This window comes from Lampetra fluviatilis, chromosome 64, assembly GCF_964198595.1.
Source record: "Lampetra fluviatilis chromosome 64, kcLamFluv1.1, whole genome shotgun sequence".
NCBI classification, from domain to species: domain Eukaryota; kingdom Metazoa; phylum Chordata; class Hyperoartia; order Petromyzontiformes; family Petromyzontidae; genus Lampetra; species Lampetra fluviatilis.
In genome coordinates, this window is record NC_136338.1 from 6,271,496 (window position 1) to 6,297,114 (window position 25,619).

The 25,619-nt window shown below is 55.6% G+C and overlaps 1 protein-coding gene across 1 annotated transcript in view; it reads right to left on the reverse strand.

Annotated features, from left to right (window-relative positions):
- Nucleotides 1-25,619, reverse strand: part of TM7SF3 (transmembrane 7 superfamily member 3) — a 44,972-nt gene that overhangs the window by 15,963 nt on the left and 3,390 nt on the right. The window contains exons 2-10 of the mRNA XM_078882347.1: nt 23,735-23,892; nt 20,482-20,632; nt 18,912-19,032; nt 17,089-17,260; nt 13,587-13,764; nt 9,503-9,589; nt 8,516-8,635; nt 8,241-8,393; nt 6,868-6,965 (exon numbers count right to left, since the gene is read on the reverse strand). Of these exons, the coding sequence (XP_078738473.1) occupies nt 6,868-6,965; nt 8,241-8,393; nt 8,516-8,635; nt 9,503-9,589; nt 13,587-13,764; nt 17,089-17,260; nt 18,912-19,032; nt 20,482-20,632; nt 23,735-23,892 (1,238 nt within the window). The remainder of the gene's footprint in view (nt 1-6,867; nt 6,966-8,240; nt 8,394-8,515; nt 8,636-9,502; nt 9,590-13,586; nt 13,765-17,088; nt 17,261-18,911; nt 19,033-20,481; nt 20,633-23,734; nt 23,893-25,619) is intronic.

Consider the following 25,619-nt stretch of genomic DNA (forward strand, 5'->3'; position numbering starts at 1 on the left):
TCTCCTCCACACACACACACAACACACGGCTCTCCCCCACACACACACACACACACGCTCTCCCCACTCACACACACACACACGCTCTCCCCACACACACACACACACAACGCTCTCCCCACACACACACACACACACACGCTCTCCCCACACACACACACACCACACGCTCTCCCCACACACACACACACACACGCTCTCCCCACACACACACACACACACGCTCTCCCCACACACACCACGTCCACACACACACACGCTCTCCCCACACACACACACACACACGCTCTCCCCACACACACACACACACACGCTCTCCCCACACACACACACACGCTCTCCCCACAACACACACACACACACGCTCTCCCCACACACACACACACACACGCTCTCCCCACACACACACACACACACACGCTCTCCCCACACACACACACACACGCTCTCCCCACACACACACACACACACGCTCTCCCCACACACACACACACACACACGCTCTCCCCACACACACCACACACACACACGCTCTCCCCACACACACACACACACACACGCTCTCCCCACACACACACACACACACACACGCTCTCCCCACACACACACACACACACGCTCTCCCCACACACACACACACACACACGCTCTCCCCACACACACACACACACACACACGCTCTCCCCACACACACACACACACACACGCTCTCCCCACACACACACACACACACACGCTCTCCCCACACACACACACACCACACACACACGCTCTCCCCACACACACGCTCTCCACACACACGCTCTCACACACACGCTCTCCCACACACACACACACACACGCTCTCCCCACACACACACACACACACACGCTCTCCCCCACACACACGCTCTCCCCACACACACACACACACGCTCTCCCACGCACACACACACACACACACACGCTCTCCCCACACACACACACACACACACACGCTCTCCCCACACACACACACACACACACGCTCTCCCCACACACACACACACACACACGCTCTCCCCACACACACACACACACACACACGCTCTCCCACACACACACACACGCTCTCCCCACACACACCACACACACACGCTCTCCCCACACACACACACACACACACGCTCTCCCCACACACACACACACCCACACACACGCTCTCCCCACACACACACACGCTCTCCCCACACACACACACACACACACACACGCTCTCCCCACACACACACACACACACACACGCTCTCCCCACACACACACACACACACACTCACACACACGCTCTCCCCACACACACACACACACACACACACACGCTCTCCCCACACACACACACACACACACACGCTCTCCCCACACACACACACACACACACGCTCTCCCCACACACACACACACACACACACACGCTCTCCCCACACACACACACACACACACACGCTCTCCCCACACACACACACACGCTCTCCCCACACACCACACACACACACACACACACACACGCTCTCCCCACACACACACACACACCGCTCTCCCCACACACACACACACACACACGCTCTCCCCACACACACACACCCACACACACGCACACACACGCTCTCCCCACACACACACACACGCTCTCCCCACACACACACACACACACGCTCTCCCCACACACACACACACACGCTCTCCCCACACACACACACACACACACGCTCTCCCCACACACACACACACACGCTCTCCCCACACACACACACACACACACACGCTCTCCCCACACACACACACACACACACACGCTCTCCCCACACACACACACACACACACACGCTCTCCCCACACACACACACACACACACACGCTCTCCCCACACACACACACACACACACGCTCTCCCCACACACACACACACACACACGCTCTCCCCACACACACACACACACACACGCTCTCCCCACACACACACACACACACACACGCTCTCCCCACACACACACACACACACGCTCTCCCCACACACACACACACACACGCTCTCCCCACACACCACACACACACACGCTCTCCCCACACACACACACACACACGCTCTCCCCACACACACACACACGCTCTCCCCACACAAACACACATGCTCTCCCCACACACACACACATGCTCTCCCCACACACACACACACACACACGCTCTCCCCCACACACACGCTCTCCCCCCACACACACACACACACGCTCTCCCACACCCACACACACACACATCACACACGCTCTCCCCCACACACACGCATACACACGCTCTCCCCCCACACACACGCTCTCCCCCCACACACACACACACACACGCTCTCCCCACACACACACACACACGCTCTCCCCACACACGCTCTCCACACACACACACACACACGCTCTCCACACACACGCTCTCCACACACACACACACACACACGCTCTCCCCACACACGCTCTCCGCACACACACACACACACACGCTCTCCGCACACACACACACACGCTCTCCCCACACACACACACACACACGCTCTCCCCACACACACACACGCTCTCCCCACACACACACACACACACACGCTCTCCCCACACACACACACGCTCTCCCCACACACACACACACACACACACGCTCTCCCCCCACACACACACTCCCCACACACACACACACACACACGCTCTCCCCACACACACACACACACACACACGCTCTCCCCACACACACACACACACACACGCTCTCCCACACACACACACACACACACACACACGCTCTCCCCACACACACACACACACACACACACGCTCTCCCCACACACACACACACACACACACGCTCTCCCCACACACACACACACACACACACGCTCTCCCCACACACACACACACACACACACGCTCTCCCCACACACACACACACACACACGCTCTCCCCACACACACACACACACACACACGCTCTCCCCACACACACACACACGCTCTCCCACACACACACACACACACGCTCTCACCCACACACACACACACGCTCTCCCCACACACACACACACACACGCTCTCCCCACACACACACCACACACACACACACACGCTCTCCCCACACACACACACACACACACACACACGCTCTCCCCACACACACACACACACACACACACACACGCTCTCCCCACACACACACACACACACACGCTCTCCCCACACACACACACACACACACGCTCTCCCCACACACACACACACACACACACACGCTCTCCCCACACACACACACACACACACACACGCTCTCCCCACACACACACACACACACACACACGCTCTCCCCACACACAACACACACACACACGCTCTCCCCACACACAAACACACACACACACGCTCTCCCCACACACAAACACACACACACACGCTCTCCCCACACACAAACACACACACACACACACACACACACACACACACACACGCTCTCCACACACACACACACACACACACGCTCTCCCCACACACACACACACACACACGCTCTCCCCACACACACACACACACACACGCTCTCCCCACACACACACACACACACACACGCTCTCCCCACACACACACACACACACACACGCTCTCCCCCACACACACACACACACACGCTCTCCCCACACACACACACACACACACACGCTCTCCCCACACACACACACACACACACACACACGCTCTCCCCACACACACACACACACACGCTCTCCCCACACACACACACACACGCTCTCTCCCCACACACACACACACACACACACACACGCTCTCCCCACACACACACACACACACACACACGCTCTCCCCACACACACACACACACACACACACGCTCTCCCCACACACACACACACACACGCTCTCCCCACACACACACACACACACACGCTCTCCCCACACACACACACACACACACACGCTCTCCCCACACACACACACACACGCTCTCCCCACACACACTCTCCCCACACACACACACACACGCTCTCCCCACACACACACACACACACACACACGCTCTCCCCACACACACACACACACACACACACGCTCTCCCCACACACACACACACACACACACACTCTCCCCACACACACACACACACACACACACACGCTCTCCCCACACACACACACACACACACGCTCTCCCCACACACACACACACACACACACGCTCTCCCCACACACACACACACACACACACACACACACGCTCTCCCGCACACACACACACACACGCTCTCCCCACACACACACACACACGCTCTCCCCACACACACACACGCTCTCCCCACACACACACACACACACGCTCTCCCCACACACACACACACACACGCTCCCCACACACACACACACACACACACACACGCTCTCCCCACACACACGCACACACGCTCTCCCCACACACACGCACACACGCTCTCCCCACACACACGCACACACGCTCTCCCCACACACACACACACACACGCCCCACACACACACACACACACACGCTCTCCCCACACACACACACACACACGCTCTCCCCACACACACACACACACGCTCTCCCCACACACACACACACACACACACACACGCTCTCCCCACACACACACACACACACACACACACACGCTCTCCCCACACACACACACACACACACACACACACACGCTCTCCCCACACACACACACACACACACACGCTCTCCCCACACACACACACACACACACACGCTCTCCCCACACACACACACACACACACACGCTCTCCCCACACACACACACACACGCTCTCCCCACACACACACACACACGCTCTCCCCACACACACACACACACGCTCTCCCCCACACACACACACACACGCTCTCCCCACACACACACACACACGCTCTCCCCACACACACACACACACGCTCTCCCCACACACACACACACACGCTCTCCCCACACACACACACACACGCTCTCCCCACACACACGCACACACGCTCTCCCCACACACACACACACACGCTCCCCACACACACACGCACACACACGCTCTCCCCACACACACGCACACACGCTCTCCCCACACACACACACACACACGCTCTCCCCACACACACACACACACACACGCCCCACACACACACACACACACGCCCCACACACACACACACACACACACACGCTCTCCCCACACACACACACACACACACGCTCTCCCCACACACACACGCTCTCCCCACACACACACACACACGCTCTCCCCACACACACACACACACACACGCTCTCCCCACACACACACACACACACACGCTCTCCCCACACACACACACACACACACGCTCTCCCCACACACACACACACACACGCTCTCCCCACACACACACACACACACACGCTCTCCCCACACACACACACACACACACGCTCTCCCCACACACACACACACACACACGCTCTCCCCACACACACACACACACACACACACACACACGCTCTCCCCACACACACACACACACACGCACACACTCCCCACACACACACACACACGCTCTCCCCACACACACACACCCACACACACACACACGCTCTCCCCACACACACACACACACGCTCTCCCCACACACACACACACACACACACACGCTCTCCCCACACACACACACACACACACACACACGCTCTCCCCACACACACACACACACACACGCTCTCCCCACACACACACACACACACGCACGCTCTCCCCACACACACACACACACACGCACACACGCTCTCCCCACACACACACGCACACACGCTCTCCCCACACACACACGCACACACGCTCTCCCCACACACACACGCTCTCCCCACACACACACGCACACACACGCTCTCCCCACACACACACGCACACACACGCTCTCCCCACACACACACGCACACACGCTCTCCCCACACACACGCACACACGCTCTCCCCACACACACGCACACACGCTCTCCCCACACACACGCACACACGCTCTCCCCACACACACGCACACACGCTCTCCCCACACACACGCACACACGCTCTCCCCACACACACGCTCTCCCCACACACACGCACACACGCTCTCCCCACACACACGCACACACGCTCTCCCCACACACACGCACACACGCTCTCCCCACACACACGCACACACGCTCTCCCCACACACACGCACACACGCTCTCCCCACACACACACACACACGCTCTCCCCACACACACACACACGCTCTCCCCACACACACACACACGCTCTCCCCACACACACACACACACGCTCTCCCCACACACACACACACACGCTCTCCCCACACACACACACACACACGCTCTCCCCACACACACACACACACACACACGCTCTCCCCACACACACACACACACACACACGCTCTCCCCACACACACACGCGCTCTCCCCACACACACACATGCGCGCGCTCTCCCCACACACACACACATGCGCGCGCTCTCCCCACACACACACACATGCGCGCGCTCTCCCCACACACACACACATGCGCGCGCTCTCCCCACACACACACACATGCGCGCGCTCTCCCCACACACACACACATGCGCGCGCTCTCCCCACACACACACACACACGCGCGCGCTCTCCCCACACACACACACACACACGCTCTCCCCACACACACACACACACACGCACTCCCCACACACACACACACACGCTCTCCCCACGCTCTCCCTCCCTCCCCGCGCTCTCTCCCTCCCCACACCCTCTCCCTCCCCACCACGCCGATTGTGATCGAGGGGGAGTGAGTGCGTGGCTCTCCTACCACGAAGGGGCACAGCAGCAGCATGATGGGCACGAAGAGCGTGCCGCAGGAGAAGCACATCCAGAAGTTGACGTCACTTTGGAAGAGTCGGAGATCGCCTGCAAGGAGAGAGGGGGGGGGGGGGTCAGGGGGGGGGGTGGAAGCGCTCCATGGTTTACCCCCCTCCCCACATTCTCTTGGAAGGGGTCTTCAGTCGAGACGGCGTCGCAAGATCCAGTCTTCTAGGAGCAGAGTAAGCCCCCTACCACCACCAAAATCTAGCTTTACCACCACCACCACTATATCCTTATGACAACCACCACCATCATCACAACGACCATCGACCACAATTACCAGATCTCACATCACCGCAACCAACATTGGCACCATCATGATGACACCACCACCTATTCCACCACCACAAAAAACTGCTGGTGGAGTCGGTGCGTGGTGGACGAGGTTGGTGGTGGAGTCGGTGCGTGGTGGACGAGGTTGGTGGTGGAGTCGGTGCGTGGTGGACGAGGTTGGTGGTGGAGTCGGTGCGTGGTGGACGAGGTTGGTGGTGGAGTCGGTGCGTGGTGGACGAGGTTGGTGGTGGAGTCGGTGCGTGGTGGACGAGGTTGGTGGTGGAGTCGGTGCGTGGTGGACGAGGTTGGTGGTGGAGTCGGTGCGTGGTGGACGAGGTTGGTGTTGGAGTCGGTGCGTGGTGGACGAGGTTGGTGGTGGAGTCGGTGCGTGATGGACGAGGTTGGTGGTGGAGTCGGTGCGTGGTGGACGAGGTTGGTGGTGGACGAGGTTGGTGGTGGACGAGGTTGGTGGTGGACGAGGTTGGTGGTGGACGAGGTTGGTGGTGGACGAGGTTGGTGGTGGACGAGGTTGGTGGTGGACGAGGTTGGTGGTGGAGTCTGTGCGTGGTGGACGAGGTTGGTGCGTGGTGGACGAGGTTGGTGGTGGAGTCGGTGCGTGGTGGACGAGGTTGGTGGTGAAGTCGGTGCGTGGTGGACGAGGTTGGTGGTGGAGTCGGTGCATGGTGGACGAGGTTGGTGGTGGAGTCGGTGCGTGGTGGACGAGGTTGGTGGTGGAGTCTGTGCGTGGTGGACGATGAGGTTGGTGGTGGTGTCGGTGTGTGGTGGACGAGGTTGGTGGTGGAGTCGGTGCGTGGTGGACGAGGTTGGTGGTGGAGTCGGTGCGTGGTGGACGAGGTTGGTGGTGGAGTCGGTGTGTGGTGGACGATGAGGTTGGTGGTGGTGTCGGTGCGTGGTGGACGACGAGGTTGGTGGTGGAGTCGGTGCGTGGTGGACGAGGTTGGTGGTGGAGTCGGTGCGTGGTGGACGAGGTTGGTGGTGGAGTCGGTGCGTGGTGGACGAGGTTGGTGGTGGTGTCGGTGCCCTCACCGAGCGGGGAGAAGAAGGCTGCGGAGGTGAGCAGGAACCCGAGCAGCGTGCCGCTGGCGAGGATGCACACGGTGCTCAAGCCCAGACGCCACCACAGCGCCAGCAGCAGCAGCCCGCCCACCACTCCCGCAGAGCACGCGATGGCCACACGCGCTGGGGACGGGGGGCAAGCCAGCGGCGCCGTCACCGTCACCGTACGCCAGCGCACGGCCACACACACGCACACGCGCACACGCGCGCACACACACACACACACGCGTGCACACACGCCTCACCATCGTCGCCGAGCTCTGCCGTGGTGTGGATGCTTGTGTGGATGGCCGTGTGCACGGTGACGCGCGTCACCACCACGTACACCGCAAGGCAGCCCACCAAGAAACCGTCCACGAACACCTCTACAGCAGCAGCAGCAGCAACAACAACAAACAGCTCGATTATTGCAACTCGCTACTCTACGGGACGTCTGGAAAAACAAAGAAACATTAGCAAGCTGCAGCGTGTACGCAACATTCTCTGGCCACGCGTCGTGATCAAACCCACGACCTTCTGCATTACCAGCAAGGGAGACCACATCGCGTAGCCACAGCAGCAACTCGCTACTCTACGGGACGTCTGGCAAAAACAAAACCTTAGCAAGCTGCAGCGTGTGGACACCATCCTGGGGCCTCGTGACGGGGGGGGGGGGGGGGGGGGGGGGCACTGCGAGCTCGGACTCCGTGCCCAGCTGCGTTGGCTGCCGCTTGCCGAACGACTTGGTCGCGAGGTCGTCGCCGCACTCAACACCACGCACACAACCTGGCTTGGCCACAAATGAACCGAGCGACACCTTGCTGCTGATCTCATCGGCAAGGAGCGTTAAACCACCGTGACGTGGACTCCGGTTATCCTCGTAGCGGCAGCGGCGGCAGCGGCTTTTGGCTGGCCATCCAATAAAAATGGTGGCCACCACATCGCGCGCTTTTGGATGCGCTTGTGCAGCCGTCTGCAACACACTACTTCCTTCCGATATCAAAAAGCCACTGGGAGCTGCGATGCACCTTGAAATCTAAAGTTTAAACTCGCATCTGTAGAACTGCCGTTTGTCTTTAGCTCGTCTTCCTTGCTCCCCGCACCGCCGATTAGCACGGCTGGCTACGTACGGTGCGATAGAAGTTCAACGTATGTCCACACGTGCACCACCCATCGCCAGTCGGCCCACGACCCCGAGGACACCACCAACCTGAGCCAGAGAGCCTGGCCCGACGTGGAGGAAGGGGACTTACGCGTTTTGAAGAAGCGATGTCCGAAGAAGCACATGAAGAGTCCCACGAGGCCGGCCAGTACCATGAGGACCTTGTAATAAGTCTTGCCTGCAACACACAGAGACAAAGGTCCCCCCGTGTAGCCTTCAACAGACTGTTGGGGAAAGTGCTGTTAGCGGGTAGCAGCAGCTATGAAGGCCGGCACGGCACACGAGGGGTTTGGGTGGCCAGCACCACCACGCCCGACCGCCTTTGTCTCCCCCAGTGGCGATGTTTACTACACACAGCCAACAGGCAGTCGTTTAAGGCCGAGTCGACCTAGGGAAGGCCCAGGACCGTTTCGGATAAACTGTCACTGGTGGTGTTGGTGGCCGTGAGCGGGATTCGAACTCGCATCGTAGCCGGGTTTGTAGCTGCACTACCGCTCACCGCTATAAATAGTCAAAGATCCCCCGTGTAGCCTTAACAGACTGTTGGGGCAAGTGCTGTTAGCGAGCAACTATGAAGGCCGGAACGGTACACGAGGGGGTTGTGTGGCCAGCACCACCGCGCCCGACCACCTTTGTCTCCCCCATTGGCGATGTTTTTACACACCGATCAGCTCAGATAATCACCGGTATCGACCGCGAGCCGGCAAATTGAACCTCAGAGGTCGCCGGGTTCGTAGCGCTACTACCGCGACCGCTCCCCCACATCAGCACCTCCGAAGGCCGACGCTGTGGCACACGAGTGAGGGGCTGGGTGGCCAGCGAGGGAGGGGCTGGATGGCACTCGAGGGAGGGGCTGGATGGCACTCGAGGGAGGGGCTGGATGGCACTCGAGGGAGGGGCTGGATGGCACACGAGGGAGGGGCTGGGTGGCCAGCGAGGGAGGGGCTGGGTGGCCAGCGAGGGAGGGGCTGGATGGCACACGAGGGAGGGGCTGGATGGCACTCGAGGGAGGGGCTGGATGGCACTCGAGGGAGGGGCTGGATGGCACTCGAGGGAGGGGCTGGATGGCACTCGAGGGAGGGGCTGGATGGCACACGAGGGAGGGGCTGGATGGCACTCGAGGGAGGGGCTGGATGGCACTCGAGGGAGGGGCTGGATGGCACACGAGGGAGGGGCTGGATGGCACTCGAGGGAGGGGCTGGATGGCACTCGAGGGAGGGGCTGGATGGCACTCGAGGGAGGGGCTGGATGGCACTCGAGGGAGGGGCTGGATGGCACACGAGGGAGGGGCTGGGTGGCCAGCGAGGGAGGGGCTGGGTGGCCAGCGAGGGAGGGGCTGGATGGCACACGAGGGAGGGGCTGGATGGCACTCGAGGGAGGGGCTGGATGGCACTCGAGGGAGGGGCTGGATGGCACTCGAGGGAGGGGCTGGATGGCACTCGAGGGAGGGGCTGGATGGCACTCGAGGGAGGGGCTGGATGGCACACGAGGGAGGGGCTGGATGGCACTCGAGGGAGGGGCTGGATGGCACTCGAGGGAGGGGCTGGATGGCACACGAGGGAGGGGCTGGATGGCACTCGAGGGAGGGACTGGATGGCACTCGAGGGAGGGACTGGATGGCACACGAGGGAGGGGCTGGATGGCACTCGAGGGAGGAACTGGATGGCACTCGAGGGAGGGACTGGATGGCACTCGAGGGAGGGACTGGATGGCACTCGAGGGAGGGACTGGATGGCACACGAGGGAGGGGCTGGATGGCACTCGAGGGAGGGACTGGATGGCACACGAGGGAGGGGCTGGATGGCACTCGAGGGAGGGACTGGATGGCACACGAGGGAGGGGCTGGATGGCACACGAGGGAGGGGCTGGATGGCACACGAGGGAGGGGCTGGATGGCACACGAGGGAGGGGCTGGATGGCGCGCGAGGGAGGGGCTGGATGGCGCGCGAGGGAGGGGCTGGATGGCACTCGAGGGAGGGGCTGGATGGCACTCGAGGGAGGGGCTGGATGGCACTCGAGGGAGGGACTGGATGGCACGCGAGGGAGGGGCTGGATGGCGCGCGAGGGAGGGTCTGGATGGCACTCGAGGGAGGGGCTGGATGGCACTCGAGGGAGGGGCTGGATGGCACACGAGGGAGGGGCTGGATGGCACACGAGGGAGGGGCTGGATGGCACTCGAGGGAGGGACTGGATGGCACTCGAGGGAGGGGCTGGATGGCACTCGAGGGAGGGACTGGATGGCACTCGAGGGAGGGGCTGGATGGCGCGCGAGGGAGGGGCTGGATGGCACTCGAGGGAGGGGCTGGATGGCACACGAGGGAGGGGCTGGATGGCACACGAGGGAGGGACTGGATGGCACACGAGGGAGGGGCTGGATGGCACTCGAGGGAGGGGCTGGATGGCACTCGAGGGAGGGACTGGATGGCACACGAGGGAGGGGCTGGATGGCACACGAGGGAGGGGCTGGATGGCACACGAGGGAGGGACTGGATGGCACACGAGGGAGGGGCTGGATGGCACACGAGGGAGGGGCTGGATGGCACACGAGGGAGGGGCTGGATGGCACACGAGGGAGGGGCTGGATGGCACTCGAGGGAGGGACTGGATGGCACTCGAGGGAGGGGCTGGATGGCACTCGAGGGAGGGACTGGATGGCACTCGAGGGAGGGGCTGGATGGCGCGCGAGGGAGGGGCCGGATGGCACTCGAGGGAGGGACCGGATGGCACTCGAGGGAGGGGCCGGATGGCACTCGAGGGAGGGGCCGGATGGCACTCGAGGGAGGGGCCGGATGGCACTCGAGGGAGGGGCTGGATGGCACTCGAGGGAGGGGCTGGATGGCGCGCGAGGGAGGGGCTGGATGGCACTCGAGGGAGGGGCTGGATGGCACTCGAGGGAGGGGCTGGATGGCCAGCGAGGGAGGGGCTGGATGGCACTCGAGGGAGGGGCTGGATGGCCAGCGAGGGAGGGGCTGGATGGCACTCGAGGGAGGGGCTGGATGGCACTCGAGGGAGGGGCTGGATGGCACTCGAGGGAGGGGCTGGATGGCACTCGAGGGAGGGGCTGGATGGCACTCGAGGGAGGGGCTGGATGGCACTCGAGGGAGGGGCTGGATGGCGCGCGAGGGAGGGGCTGGATGGCACTCGAGGGAGGGGCTGGATGGCACTCGAGGGAGGGGCTGGATGGCACTCGAGGGAGGGGCTGGATGGCACTCGAGGGAGGGGCTGGATGGCACTCGAGAGAGGGGCTGGATGGCACTCGAACCAACAAACACGCCGCCGATGGTGGCCCACCAACGGAATCGGGACCGGGCCATGCGGCCGATGAGACCACCCGACTCCAGAAGCGGCACAAAGATGATTCGGTGGCCGAGCGATCGGCATGGCCACGAATTCCAAACCAAAAATCGACCGCCGCGTCGTAAACCAGCCGCTGCCGCCGCCTTCAAAACGGACGAGATCCCCACCCTGCGTCCGATCAGACAATCGAGTGGATAACTCCGTCTTTATCCTGCTGCTATGAATCCGTACGAAAGGGAAAAGAAGTCGACACAAAGTAGCGCCTACACCAAATGATTAATTTGGCAGCTGCCAAATGTAACATGAAAACATTTACCCGTAAAAACAAAGTTTTTCACTATAAATCCTTTATATGCGTGGCGGCTAGAGTCCTCTCGTCCTCTGGTTTGAGATGGCTGCCACCTATGGGTCAGATGATTGCCTGTCACCATTAAGCAATTGGTAATTAAATATTTTTTTTTTCCTAAAAAGTGTAAAATTTTGGAAAAAAAATTTCCACGAACATTAATTGTCACGCACAACGAGTCTGTGTGCAAAATGTCAGCTCGATTGGATCACGGGAAGTGGGTTAAAAAACGACCGAAAGATTTGCACGGTCATAAGCGCGCAAGCAAGCAAGCGAACTTAATATAAAGGATTTAAAAAGAGTCGAGCTTAGTGGAGTTGAGCACGGCCTGGCAACGTACGGTGCCGAAGAAGTTCACCGTAAACACACTGAGGTCAGGCCAGCCGGGGGCCGCACGCGGGGAGCGAGAGACTCCGGCAACGGCGGCGAGCGGCGACAGCGCCGATGGTGGTTCATGAGGACGACCACGACGATGACGACGACAACTACGGGAATAACGGCAAAGGCCACGGCGACGGCCATGGAGACGCACCGAGGTGGTAGCAGCCGTCGCTGCGCGCCGCGAAGCTGCAGGCGTAGGTGGCGGCGGGCACGTAGGCAGCGCTGGTGTTGCGCCGGGGGTCGCGCACCACCACGCAGTACACCACGCCCTGGCCCGGGTACGACGTCTGCATCAGGCGCGGCTTCTCCGACGAGCTCAGCGTCCGCATCTGGGGGGGGGGGGGGGGAAGGGGGGGGGAACGGGGAACAGATCGTGGAAGCGATTTCGGAACCTCCTCTTGGGAGGTTGAGGTGGGGTTTGGGGGGGGGGGGGAAGAAATAAAAACAAAACTTCCATCTTGGGAGAACAGCCCACAGAGAGAAGTGGACATTAACAGAACCGCTTCTGGGGAAGATCCTTTTACAAAGGTGACGCTCTGGGTCAAAACAAACACACAGTGGAAGATTGGGGGGGGGGGGGGGGCAGCATTGAGAATTTGACGGCTACACCGCTGCCAATACGTACGGGGGGGGGGGGGGTAAGGGGAGACTCAGAGTTGTATGTGTGTGGAACTTCTTTCGCACAGTACGTAGCCAACCGTGCAAAATCGGAAGGCGCGGTGAAAGGACAACTAAACACAAAAAGCCGTCATGATTATTTGAGTTTGCCGATCTCGATGATGATGATTTGGAAGTGCACCGTTCCCAGTGGCTTGCTAATATCAGAAGGGAAGAGCATTCCAGACGGCCGCCAGGAGCAGCGATTCTGAAAGCGCCGCAGATCCCCAGGGGGGGGGCGTCAAGCGTGATTAAACTCTGCCACGCCATGCCACCCGCGGAATAATATAAATAAATCGACGAATGTCACATGCTGGGTTTTAAATAAAATAATATATATACATATAATTATATCGTACAGGGTGCCAACCAGTGCCACACACACACACATCAAAATAAAACTTGTACGCTTTCCCTTGGGGGGGGGGGGGGGGTGGCGAATGAGGGGCAAATTGTATTCCAGTTGCTTCAAATATAAAAACCACTTCAATGGGCTTCTTCGCACAAACAATCAGACGCGTGTCCGTCCGCGTGTGCAAGGGGGAGCGGAGCTGTAGCGGTGAGCACGCCACGCTACGAACCTGGCGACGCAGAGTTCGATTCCCGCTCACGGCCAACATCACGTGACGATTATCTGAACCGATCCTTGGGGCCTCCCCTAGGTCGACTCAGCCTCAAATGAGTACCTGGTGCAGTGCGTAAAAACATGGCCACTGGGGAGACAAAGGCGGCCGGGCCTGTGGCTGGCCACCCACCCCCTCGTGTGCAACTCCGGCCTTCGTTAGGTGCTCGCTAACAGCACTTGCCCCAACAGTCTGTTAAGGCTACACAGGGGATCTTTGTCTTTGTATGTGTGTGTGTAGGTGCTCGCTAACAGCACTTGCCCCAACAGTCTGTTAAGGCTACACAGGGGATCTTTGTCTTTGTATGTGTGTGTGTGTGTAGGTGCTCGCTAACAGCGCTTGCCCCAACAGTCTGTTAAGGCTACATGGGGGATCTTCGTCCGCGTTGCGCTCGCAGGGGTTTAACAAACGGCACGCAAAGTGCTCGCCGCAACGCGGCAACTGGGACGGACCACCACAAAGGGAAGCCATTCATCACCACGAATAGACCTGCTGCCTCGGCGAATCACCACGGCGCCCCGGGGAAGAGGCGCAAACACGAGGCGGCGGCGGCGGCATCTTCAAGGCCCTCCGGCCGGCTGGGGCGGCACCAAGAGAGCGGAGCTCCCAAGGACCCGGCATGGGCACGGCAAGGTGGTGGAAAGTAACGAGGGACAACTCGGCAGACGCGACCGGCTTGCGCGAGATCGAAGGAGAGAGACACCGAGACACCGAGTGATCCAGAGATCGAGACTGAGACAGATAGAGACGGTGGGGGAGGGGGGGGGGTCGAGGAGTCCAGGAGATCTAGAGTTCTAGAGATTGACGACTCACACTCCCCCAAAGGGGAAAAAGGTCGAAAATAGTCCCCAGTCAAGACTGGAGGAGTCGGGGATATCCATCAGCCATTCAATTGAAAAAAAAAAAATAAAGGCTTTACACCCATACCCTCTTGCAGCAATAATACAGAAGGATGTTAACCCTTTCCTGTTCCGATGACGCACACACACACGTCATCGGAACGAAACCGCAAGGGAAAAGCTCAAAATAAATCAACTTTTATAAATCGGTATCAATCCTCCCGCAAGGCCTTGCGTGCGGTGCCGAGTGGTGCCGTTCGCGTGGCACAGTTTTTGGCGCCGGCTATCGCAGACTGGCGGCGGTAGTTCCGCTAACGTCCCCTGCGGTGTGCGAGTGCACGTCTTCAAAAAAAAACACAGCGGCGCCAATACTACCACTACCACTAGGCCTCTCGCGTGCGTTCTGAGATCGGCAGCACCTACGAAGGCCGGCACTGCACGAGGGGGTGGGTGGGCAGCACCACGCCTGGCCGCCTTTGTCTCCCCAGTGGCGATGGTTACTGCACACTGCACCAGGTACTCATTTGGGAGGCTGAGTCGACCTAGGGGAGGCCCATGACCGGTTCGGATAAAATCGCCACCTGGTGTTGTCCAGGACCGGGAATCGAACTCGGGTCGATCAGTTCATAGCGCAGCGTAGCGCTCAACGCTGCACGACCGCTCCCCACTACACACACACCCCCCTTGGTAAGTGCTCAACTAGTAACTAAATCGTCACATTTTGTTTATGTGACAAACCTTTCTTATAATCGGCTGCATGTTGGATGGTGGCGGTAGCGGGTTTGACGACAAACCAATGCATATTTACGCGATCTCCAACCCACAACAAACCCTCTATTTATGGACAATATTATAAATATCAACGTTCATCCTACAAAGTGCCATCACAAGGGACAAACACAATTCTTCGTCGTTGCCCGTATTGAAACCTGCTGTACGCCATATGGACCCGAAAACTCATTTCCCTGCACAAAAATACGGGTAAACCGCATGGCTCGACAGGTTTGCATATACGACTACTACTACTAGCGGCACATTACAAAATACACAAATCTCCCTGTGTAGCCTTAAGACTGTTGGGGCAAGTGCCGATACCAAGTAGCAGCACCTGTACTAAGGCACGCATATTTATTCGTACACGCACCGATACAATCCGTCAGGCTCGTACAACACAAAGACAAAGATCCCCCATATAGCCTTTAAAAACACTGTTGGGGCAAGTGCTGTTCGCGATCAACACCTATGAAGGCCAGAACAGCACACGAGGTGGGGTGGGTGGCCAGCACCATGCCCAGCCGTCTTTCTCCCCAGTGGCGATGTTTACTACACACCTCACCAGGTGCTCTTTGGAGGCCGAGTCGACCTAGGGGAGGCCCAGGACCGGTTCAGCTAATCGTCACCGATGTTGGCCGTGAGCGGGAATCGAAGTCGGGTGGTCAGGTTCGTAGCGCAGCGCGCCAACTGCTACCCCACCGCTCTCCCCTTACACACACACACACGCACACACACACACACACGGACTTTCCGTACGTACCTTGGAGCCGTACGCCTCGCAGCCGCCGGCGGTGGACAAGCGGCGCAGGGCGCTCAGGAGAGAGTCCGCCCCCAGGTCGCCCTCGTCGAGGAAGGTCTGGTAGACGTCGTACTGCAGGCGCCAGCGAGACTCGGGGCCCTTGTCCTGGTCGCAGGCTGGTGGCGCAGAACCCCTGCGGACGAGGGAGAGAAGCAGGCGCACGCCGGCAGGCTATTACTACGCACACACACGTACACACACGCAGCGGCTGTAACCTAGAGTACCCGGAGATTCCTACCAGTATAAATGGTATAGTGTATAGTATCTAATTATTGTGTAAAGTATGCAAATGGTGTAGTGTATAGTATATGATTATTGTGTAAAGTATGCAAATGGTGTAGTGTATAGTATATGAGTATTGTGTAAAGTATGCAAATGGTGTAGTGTATAGTATATGATTATTGTGTAAAGTATGCAAATGGTGTAGTGTATAGTATATGATTATTGTGTAAAGTATGCAAATGGTGTAGTGTATAGTATATGATTATTGTGTAAAGTATGCAAATGGTGTAGTGTATAGTATATGATTATTGTGTAAAGTATGCAAATGGTGTAGTGTATAGTATATGATTATTGTGTAAAGTATGCAAATGGTGTAGTGTATAGTATATAATTATTGTGTAAAGTATGTAAATGGTATAGTGTATAGTATATGATTATTGTGTAAAGTATGCAAATGGTGTAGTGTATAGTATATGATTATTGTGTAAAGTATGTAAATGGTATAGTGTATAGTATATGATTATTGTGTAAAGTATGCAAATGGTGTAGTGTATAGTATATGATTATTGTGTAAAGTATGTAAATGGTATAGTGTATAGTATATAATTATTGTGTAAAGTATGTAAATGGTGTAGTGTATAGTATATGATTATTGTGTAAAGTATGTAAATGGTATAGTGTATAGTATATGATTATTGTGTAAAGTATGTAATGGTGTAGTGTATGGTATATAATTATTGTGTAAAGTATGCAAATGGTGTAGTGTATAGTAAATGATTATTGTGTAAAGTATGTAAATTGTATAGTGTATAGTATATGATTATTGTGTAAAGTATGTAAATGGTGTAGTGTATAGTATATGATTATTGTGTAAAGTATGCAAATGGTGTAGTGTATAGTATATGATTATTGTGTAAAGTATGCAAATGGTGTAGTGTATAGTATATGATTATTGTGTAAAGTATGCAAATGGTGTAGTGTATAGTATATAATTATTGTGTAAAGTATGTAAATGGTATAGTGTATAGTATATGATTATTGTGTAAAGTATGCAAATGGTGTAGTGTATAGTATATGATTATTGTGTAAAGTATGTAAATGGTATAGTGTATAGTATATAATTATTGTGTAAAGTATGTAAATGGTGTAGTGTATAGTATATGATTATTGTGTAAAGTATGTAAATGGTATAGTGTATAGTATATGATTATTGTGTAAAGTATGTAATGGTGTAGTGTATGGTATATAATTATTGTGTAAAGTATGCAAATGGTGTAGTGTATAGTAAATGATTATTGTGTAAAGTATGTAAATTGTATAGTGTATAGTATATGATTATTGTGTAAAGTATGTAAATGGTGTAGTGTATAGTATATGATTATTGTGTAAAGTATGTAAATGGTGTAGTGTATAGTAAATGATTATTGTGTAAAGTATGTAAATGGTATAGTGTATAGTATATGATTATTGTGTAAAGTATGTAAATGGTGTCGTGTATAGTATATGATTATTGTGTAAAGTATCTAAATGGTGTAGTTGGGTGGGCAGAAGGGATGACCGACCGTGGGTAACCGAGGTTGGCCGGAGCAAATTCCAGCACCGTCTCGTAGAGGTTGTAGCTCAGACGGAGGTTGGGGTCCACCTCCATGTCGTACTCCAGGTTACAGCCGCCCGGCACAGGGTCTGCTCGAAGAGTGGAGGGGAGCGGACAGGAACGAGTGGAGCGGAGAGAGCGGAGAGAGCTGAAAAACGTGGATCGGATGTATCAAGTCGTAACCGGATGTGGACTCTTACTATCAATACGACCACTACTACTACTACTACACGCCATGCCTACCAATCAACAACTGCCCCAGAGTTCCATTGCCAATCCCATCAGCTGCCAATATATTCAAAACGCCGACACGGCCCCTCCTCCCGAGTTCACGTCAACCTCAAAATGAATCTGCTAAAGCTGCCACCGTGGGGGCGGCTGGCGGGCACGAACAACAAGCCGCTGTCAAGAATGTAAAGAAACGAGTTTGTCAATCGAAACGACGATTTCTTTGTGCAGCAGCACGGCTCGCAGCGGCGTCCGAATATTATCGGAAGGGAAGAGCATTCCAGACGGCCGCAGAAGCAGCGCATCTGTAGGCGTGCGGTGCGGTAACCACCGCCGTTGTTCCATCTACTGCTGGATGAAGAGCAATGCGGTGGCGATGGTGATGTCTCTACCCTGTGTGTGTTCTCTAATCCATGTGCCGCTCTGTCTCTCAGCGCAATCACCATCGCCGTGCACAGATCCAGGGGGCTTCCTAATATGGGAAGGCAGGAGCGTTGCAGACGGCCGCAAAAGCAGCGCGATCTGAAAGCGCCACGCGATGTGGTGACTGTTTGTTCGATGGCCAGCCAGAAGTGTAGTGTAGTAAGGTATTGTGTAGTATAGCAGTGTGCAGTGTAGAGCAGAGCAGTTGAGTAGGGCACCGCGGGAGCCACTGGCGAAACACAGACGAACTGCAATTTAACCCACTATTATAAACACGGACCACAAAAAAAAACACATTTAAAAAAAAACACAATTAAAATAAACACACACACACACACTATTGAAATGGAAGCATTTAAACTTTTTTTTTTCAAATCTTAACATGCAAGGGTAAGCCGATTTGTGTGTTTAGTTTGTGGTCCTTCCCTAGCACCTCCGATGAGCACGGTCGGCTACGTACCGTGCGAAGAAAGTTCAACATACAAAGACAAAAGACAAACATCCCCCGTGTAGCCTTAACAGACTGTTGGGGCAAGTGCCGCTAGCGAGTAGCTACCTACGAAGGCCGGCACGGCACACGAGGGGGCAGGTGGCCAGCACCACACCCGCCGTTGTCTCCCGCGTGGCGATGTTTACACAACGCACCAGGTACTCATTTGAGGCCGAGTCAACCTAGAGGAGGCCCAGAGCCGGTTCAGATAATCGTCACTGGCGTTGGTGGCCGCGAGCGAGAATCGAACTCGGGTCGCCGGGTTCGTAGCGCGGCGCGCCAAACGCTGCACCACCACTCCCCACGACATACACACACGACACACACACACGACATACACACACGCGCAGTGCTTAGCCACACACGCCGTGTGTGTGTGTGTGCGCGTGATCCTCACCACTGGCTGAATAGGCCAGCGCCAGAAGGCTGGCTGTGGCGTTGGCTTGGGCCCCCGTGTACATGTACCACAGCAGTCGGCTGTCCCGGGGATGAAGTGAAAACAGCAGCCCTGCGTCCGTGCCAGTGTACGAGTTTCCTCTCCTGAGGGCCTGACACACACACATTATTATTCCACACGCGCACACCGAAAATCTTACATCCCGATCAGCAGTTACACAAAATGGGACCTTTTTTTGCCAGTATCAAAGTATGAAAAAAACATTAATAGCTTTTTACCCTTTCCTGGCAATTAAACAGGAGAGGTGTTAAGACGTTCAAACGCCAAATATATACCTTATGCAAAGAATCAAATTACTGTATTAAAACACACACAATCTCCGACCCCCAGGTTTGCAGATTTGCTGAGCATTTCTGTGAGGTTCTGGGGGAGGGGAAATCCCATCATGGGACAAAGTGGGAATGACCCTGCTGAGGCTGCGGTGCCTCAAATATTGGAAGAAGTCACACCCTGTGAGTGGCTGGCTGAGGAAGTACTGAAGGCGAGTCTTGAGACCACCAAGAAAGGCACCGGGCAGAGATCTCCCAAGCGAAATGCTGAGGGAGGGTGGCGTTTGTGCACAGACTGCCCTACATGACACCATAACAACAGTCTGGACCACTGGATGGGATCTACATGATTGGAAGGATGCCCTGGTGGTCCCCCTCTTTAACAAGGAGGACCGCACAGACTGTAACAACTACAGGGGCATCTCACTCATCAGTGTGCCGAGAAATAATCCTTGCAAGGACATTCAACAATCACCTTGCTAGGCATGCTGAGGAGATGCTTGTAGAACCTCAATGCGGTTTCAGGAACGGGCGGTCCTGCACAGATGCCATATTTTCTGTCCGTCTGCTACAGCAGAGGTGTAGGGAATTCCAACAAGACCTACATCTAATTTATTGACCTGGTCAAGGACAATGATACCATCAGTAGGCTTGGACTCTGGGTTGTTTTTCGTGCTTTCGGAGTCCCTGACTCTGCTCACGATCATTAAGGACCTTCATGATGGTGAGCAGGCCTGGGTAAAACTATGTGGCCGGGAATCGGAGCCATTCCCGGTTCACCTTGGGGTGCGACAGGAATGTCCTCTGGCTCCAACATTATTTAACATCTATTTCGAACACGTAGTTCGTGAAGCCTTCAATGGCTGTACTAGAGGAATTTCCATCTGGTACAGATATTATGGGAGGCTGATCGATGCCCGGGTGCAGTCAAGGGATGGCACCCTATTGGTCAACGATGTTATGTATGCCAATGATCGAGTAATTGCTGCTCATTCAGAGGAGGAGTTGGAGGCGCTGCTGCTGAACCTGGAGCTTGCCACTAAGAGGGTTATAGGGTTAGCCTTACCATCAGCCCCACCAACCACTAAGCACCTGCCTGGGTATTTTGTACCATCGGGCACTCCAACCCCACAACTCCAATTGGTGATGGGGCAGTTGTGGAGAGAGTGGAAAGTTTCCCCATACCTGGGCAGTATGCTAATGAACTGCTTCAGTTTAACAGCGGAGGTCTCACTCCAAATAAGTCGAGCAGCATTATCTTTTCATCGGCTGCGTCATGCTGTGTGGAAGCTTCAGGTCTTCTCGGCCACGGTCATTCCCTCCCTTCTCTACGCTTGCGAAACGTGGACCCCCCTAATGGAGCATCTTCGCCGGTTGGAAACATTTAGGCTGGGCTGCCTACGATCCATCCTGGGTTTAACCAGGCTGAATTGTGTGAGGAGCTCACAAATCCTTGAAAGATCTGGGCAAAGTCCCATCGGTGAGCTCCTCCGGCAGGCAAGGCTGCGTTGGCTGGGTCATGTAGCCCGCATGCCCAGCCACTGCATGCCTAAACAGCTTTTGTTCGTATTCTTGGGTCTTTCGGTAAAGTCACAAAGATAGGTTTCAAAGAAAACAACAACAACAAAATAAAAAACTACGACGTTTCGATTGCAACACAAGCGTTCGTCATCAGGAAGAAAATAAAAAAAGAGGCTCTAGTTTTTTTTTTATTTTCTTTGAACCTTTACCAAAATAGCCAAGAATATGAATTCCTGCAGTCACGAAAGCTTTAAGTCAAGATTTGGCTTTTGTTCGGCCAGATAGAGGGGGCTATCCGGCCTAGAGAAGAGATGGAGTGATGTGGTACAGGAGGATGTGGAGCCGAGTGGACTTGCCCATGACTGATACCAGCGGTGTCAAGATCGACTTTTGTGGAGGAGGCTCGTGAAAGACGCTACTGGCCAGTTGCAGGCAGTCGCCCTCCAGCAACAACGGAGGGCGGAGGAGCGACGCTCACAACAACGTGCGGAGCGCTGGGTGGCTAAAGCACAGCAAGTTGGCACAGTAGGGGGCACAGGTGGTGCATCAGCCAGTCGTCTCCCGTCATCTCAGTCAGTCGACCCGTGACACCTGGGTTTGCCCCGTGACCTCCTGCTGGCGGGCGTTCGACACTTCACGTGCACATGGCCTGGCACAAGCGCCGCATCAGTGTGGGGAGCGGTAGTGTCGCGGTTAGCACGTGCCTCTTCGAGTCTGGCGACCCAAGGTTCGATTCCGGCTTTCGCGGCCAACACCGGCAACGATTACCTTAACCGGACCTGGGCCTCCCCTAGGTCGACTCGGCCTCAAATGAGTACCTTAGTACGGTGTGCCGTGTAAAATCATCGTGACTGGGGAGACAAAAGCGGGCGAGCGTGGTGCTGGCCCACCCACCCCCTCGTGTGCCGTTGCGGCCTTCACTGGGTATTGCTACTCGCTGAAAGCACTTGCCCCAACAGTCTGTTACAGGCTACACGAGAGGGGAATGAGAGTCATGTTGTGGGTAGGGCAAAGTGTGGGTCTGCTCCCACAGCTTCCAGGACGTCGGTTTCTGCTTGTGGAAGAGCAGAGGCTCCTCCTTAGCGGAGGGCGTTTTTTTATTTTTGTTGTTGTCGTTTACAGAATGAGAGCCCCCCGATACCACAGCCCATGTCACGCGGCTCGCGCGCAAACCGGGAAACCAAGCCAGCCCTATGTAGGGGGAGGGCGGCGGGGGATCACAGGGGAGGGAAACCTGGGGTAGGTGGGGTGAGGGGGGAATGGGGGAGAGGGGATCAATAATAACTATTAAACTCCAGGGTCAGGCAACCTCTCAGAATTCGTTTTAAACCCGCAAAACCACTTGAAAAAACCAACAAACCCGAAGTTGGCGGTTCCTTTTACCCCACGGCCGTTCCGTTTACCCTGGAGAAGGCGACGGTAACGCCGCCGTCCCGCTTGTGTGCCTGGAAGGTGACGAAGCTCGCAGAGTTGGGCAGCGCCTCCAGGGACAGCAGCAGCGTCTCGTTGGCGGAGAGCCGCTCCACGCGGTTCACTCCCAGACGCAGCTCCATCCTCTTGTCTGGGGACAACGCCATTTAAAAACAACAACCACCAATTCTTTTTGTTCACTCGGGGAAGTCGGGCCCGTGTCAAGGAGGCAAAGGAGGCCGGCTCTGCCGAGATTTGGTGCGAAAGAAGCTCATACGTACACACGGCACATACAAGTGGTCAGGTTGGAAAATGAAATATTGTGGCCATGCATCATGTAGTAAACCCATAGACCCACATAGATGCATAGAAATCCATAGCGATACACGGCGACCCACAGAAATGCATTAAAGACAGCCACACTAGTGCCATTGTGGCCATGCAATCCGCACTATGGACCATGTAATAAACCTAAAGGGAGACACACAGATACATAGAGATGCAATAAAGACATGCCACATCAGTAGGATCGTGGCCATACAACCCAATCATGGCACCATATCGTAAACCCAGAGACCCACGGAGATTCAGAGACACATCGCGATACGACGACCCACAGATGCATGAAAGACACAAGCCACAGCAGTGTGATAGCGGCCATGTAACTCAAATTATGGCACCATATTGTAAACCGATAGAGACCCACAGGAGATTCACAGAGACCCACAAAGATCTTCTGGAAAACAGTAAAATGTATTTACAAAAAAGGCATCTAATTACAGATAATCTTCCAGTTGCACTTAACCTAAAAGGGGACTATTTTTCAGAGCCCCAAAAAATAGTTGACAATTTTAACCTTCATTTTTCTGAAGCTGGTGACCTTTCTGATAATAATACATTGGGGGTAAACCCTGCTAATGCAGTTTCTGACACCCCTGTACAAACATTAAACAAATTTAGTTTCCAGCCCATCCACGAAAATAATGATCTGAAACATGTGTCCTACACTGTTCTTCAGGTGTTGACTGCTCCAGCAAAATTACTGATGACGGTTGCTTGTGTTGCTTCCGAAAGGTCGTGATTTTATCTTCTTGGTTCTTTCGGTAAAGTCACGTAGAAGGGAAGTAATAAAATAATAAAAATAAAACATAATAAAATTATTCTCACGACGTTTCGGCCACAACGCAAGCAGCCGTCCTCAGGTGAAAACCAGGTCCGTCGAGGTGACAGAGTCTGAATGAAACAGCACACGAGCTTGGAGCATATATATAAGCTGGGCGCCTTGACAAATGAATTTGCATATCAATATGAATTTAGCATATTTATGGTAAATGCAGGAATGTGATTAGTACTACATATGCATGTGCATTATGCAGGATTAACAGCATCAAAGGGAGCTGCAGTTGCTGCTGCTGCTGCAGTTGCTGCTGCTGCTGCTGCAGTTGCTGCTGCTGCTGCTGCAGTTGCTGCTGCTGCTGCTGCAGTTGCTGCTGCTGCTGCTGCAGTTGCTGCTGCAGTTGCTGCTGCTGCTGCAGTTGCTGCTGCTGCTGCAGTTGCTGCTGCTGCTGCTGCTGCTGCAGTTGCTGCTGCTGCTGCAGTTGCTGCTGCAGTTGCTGCTGCTGCTGCAGTTGCTGCTGCTGCTGCAGTTGCTGCTGCTGCTGCTGCTGCAGTTGCTGCCTTATCCATTTTAATATAACACTATGTATTATTCTACCCACCCTAATGTGTATCACACTGCTATATATTTACTATACAATTACGACACCATACATTACTCTGCACACTGCACCATGCCAGTGAGTGGAACGCGGTCTGAAAGTCAATCAGTTAAGATCCGAAATGGTTTATTACGTCCTTCCAATGATTGCTAAGCCAGAA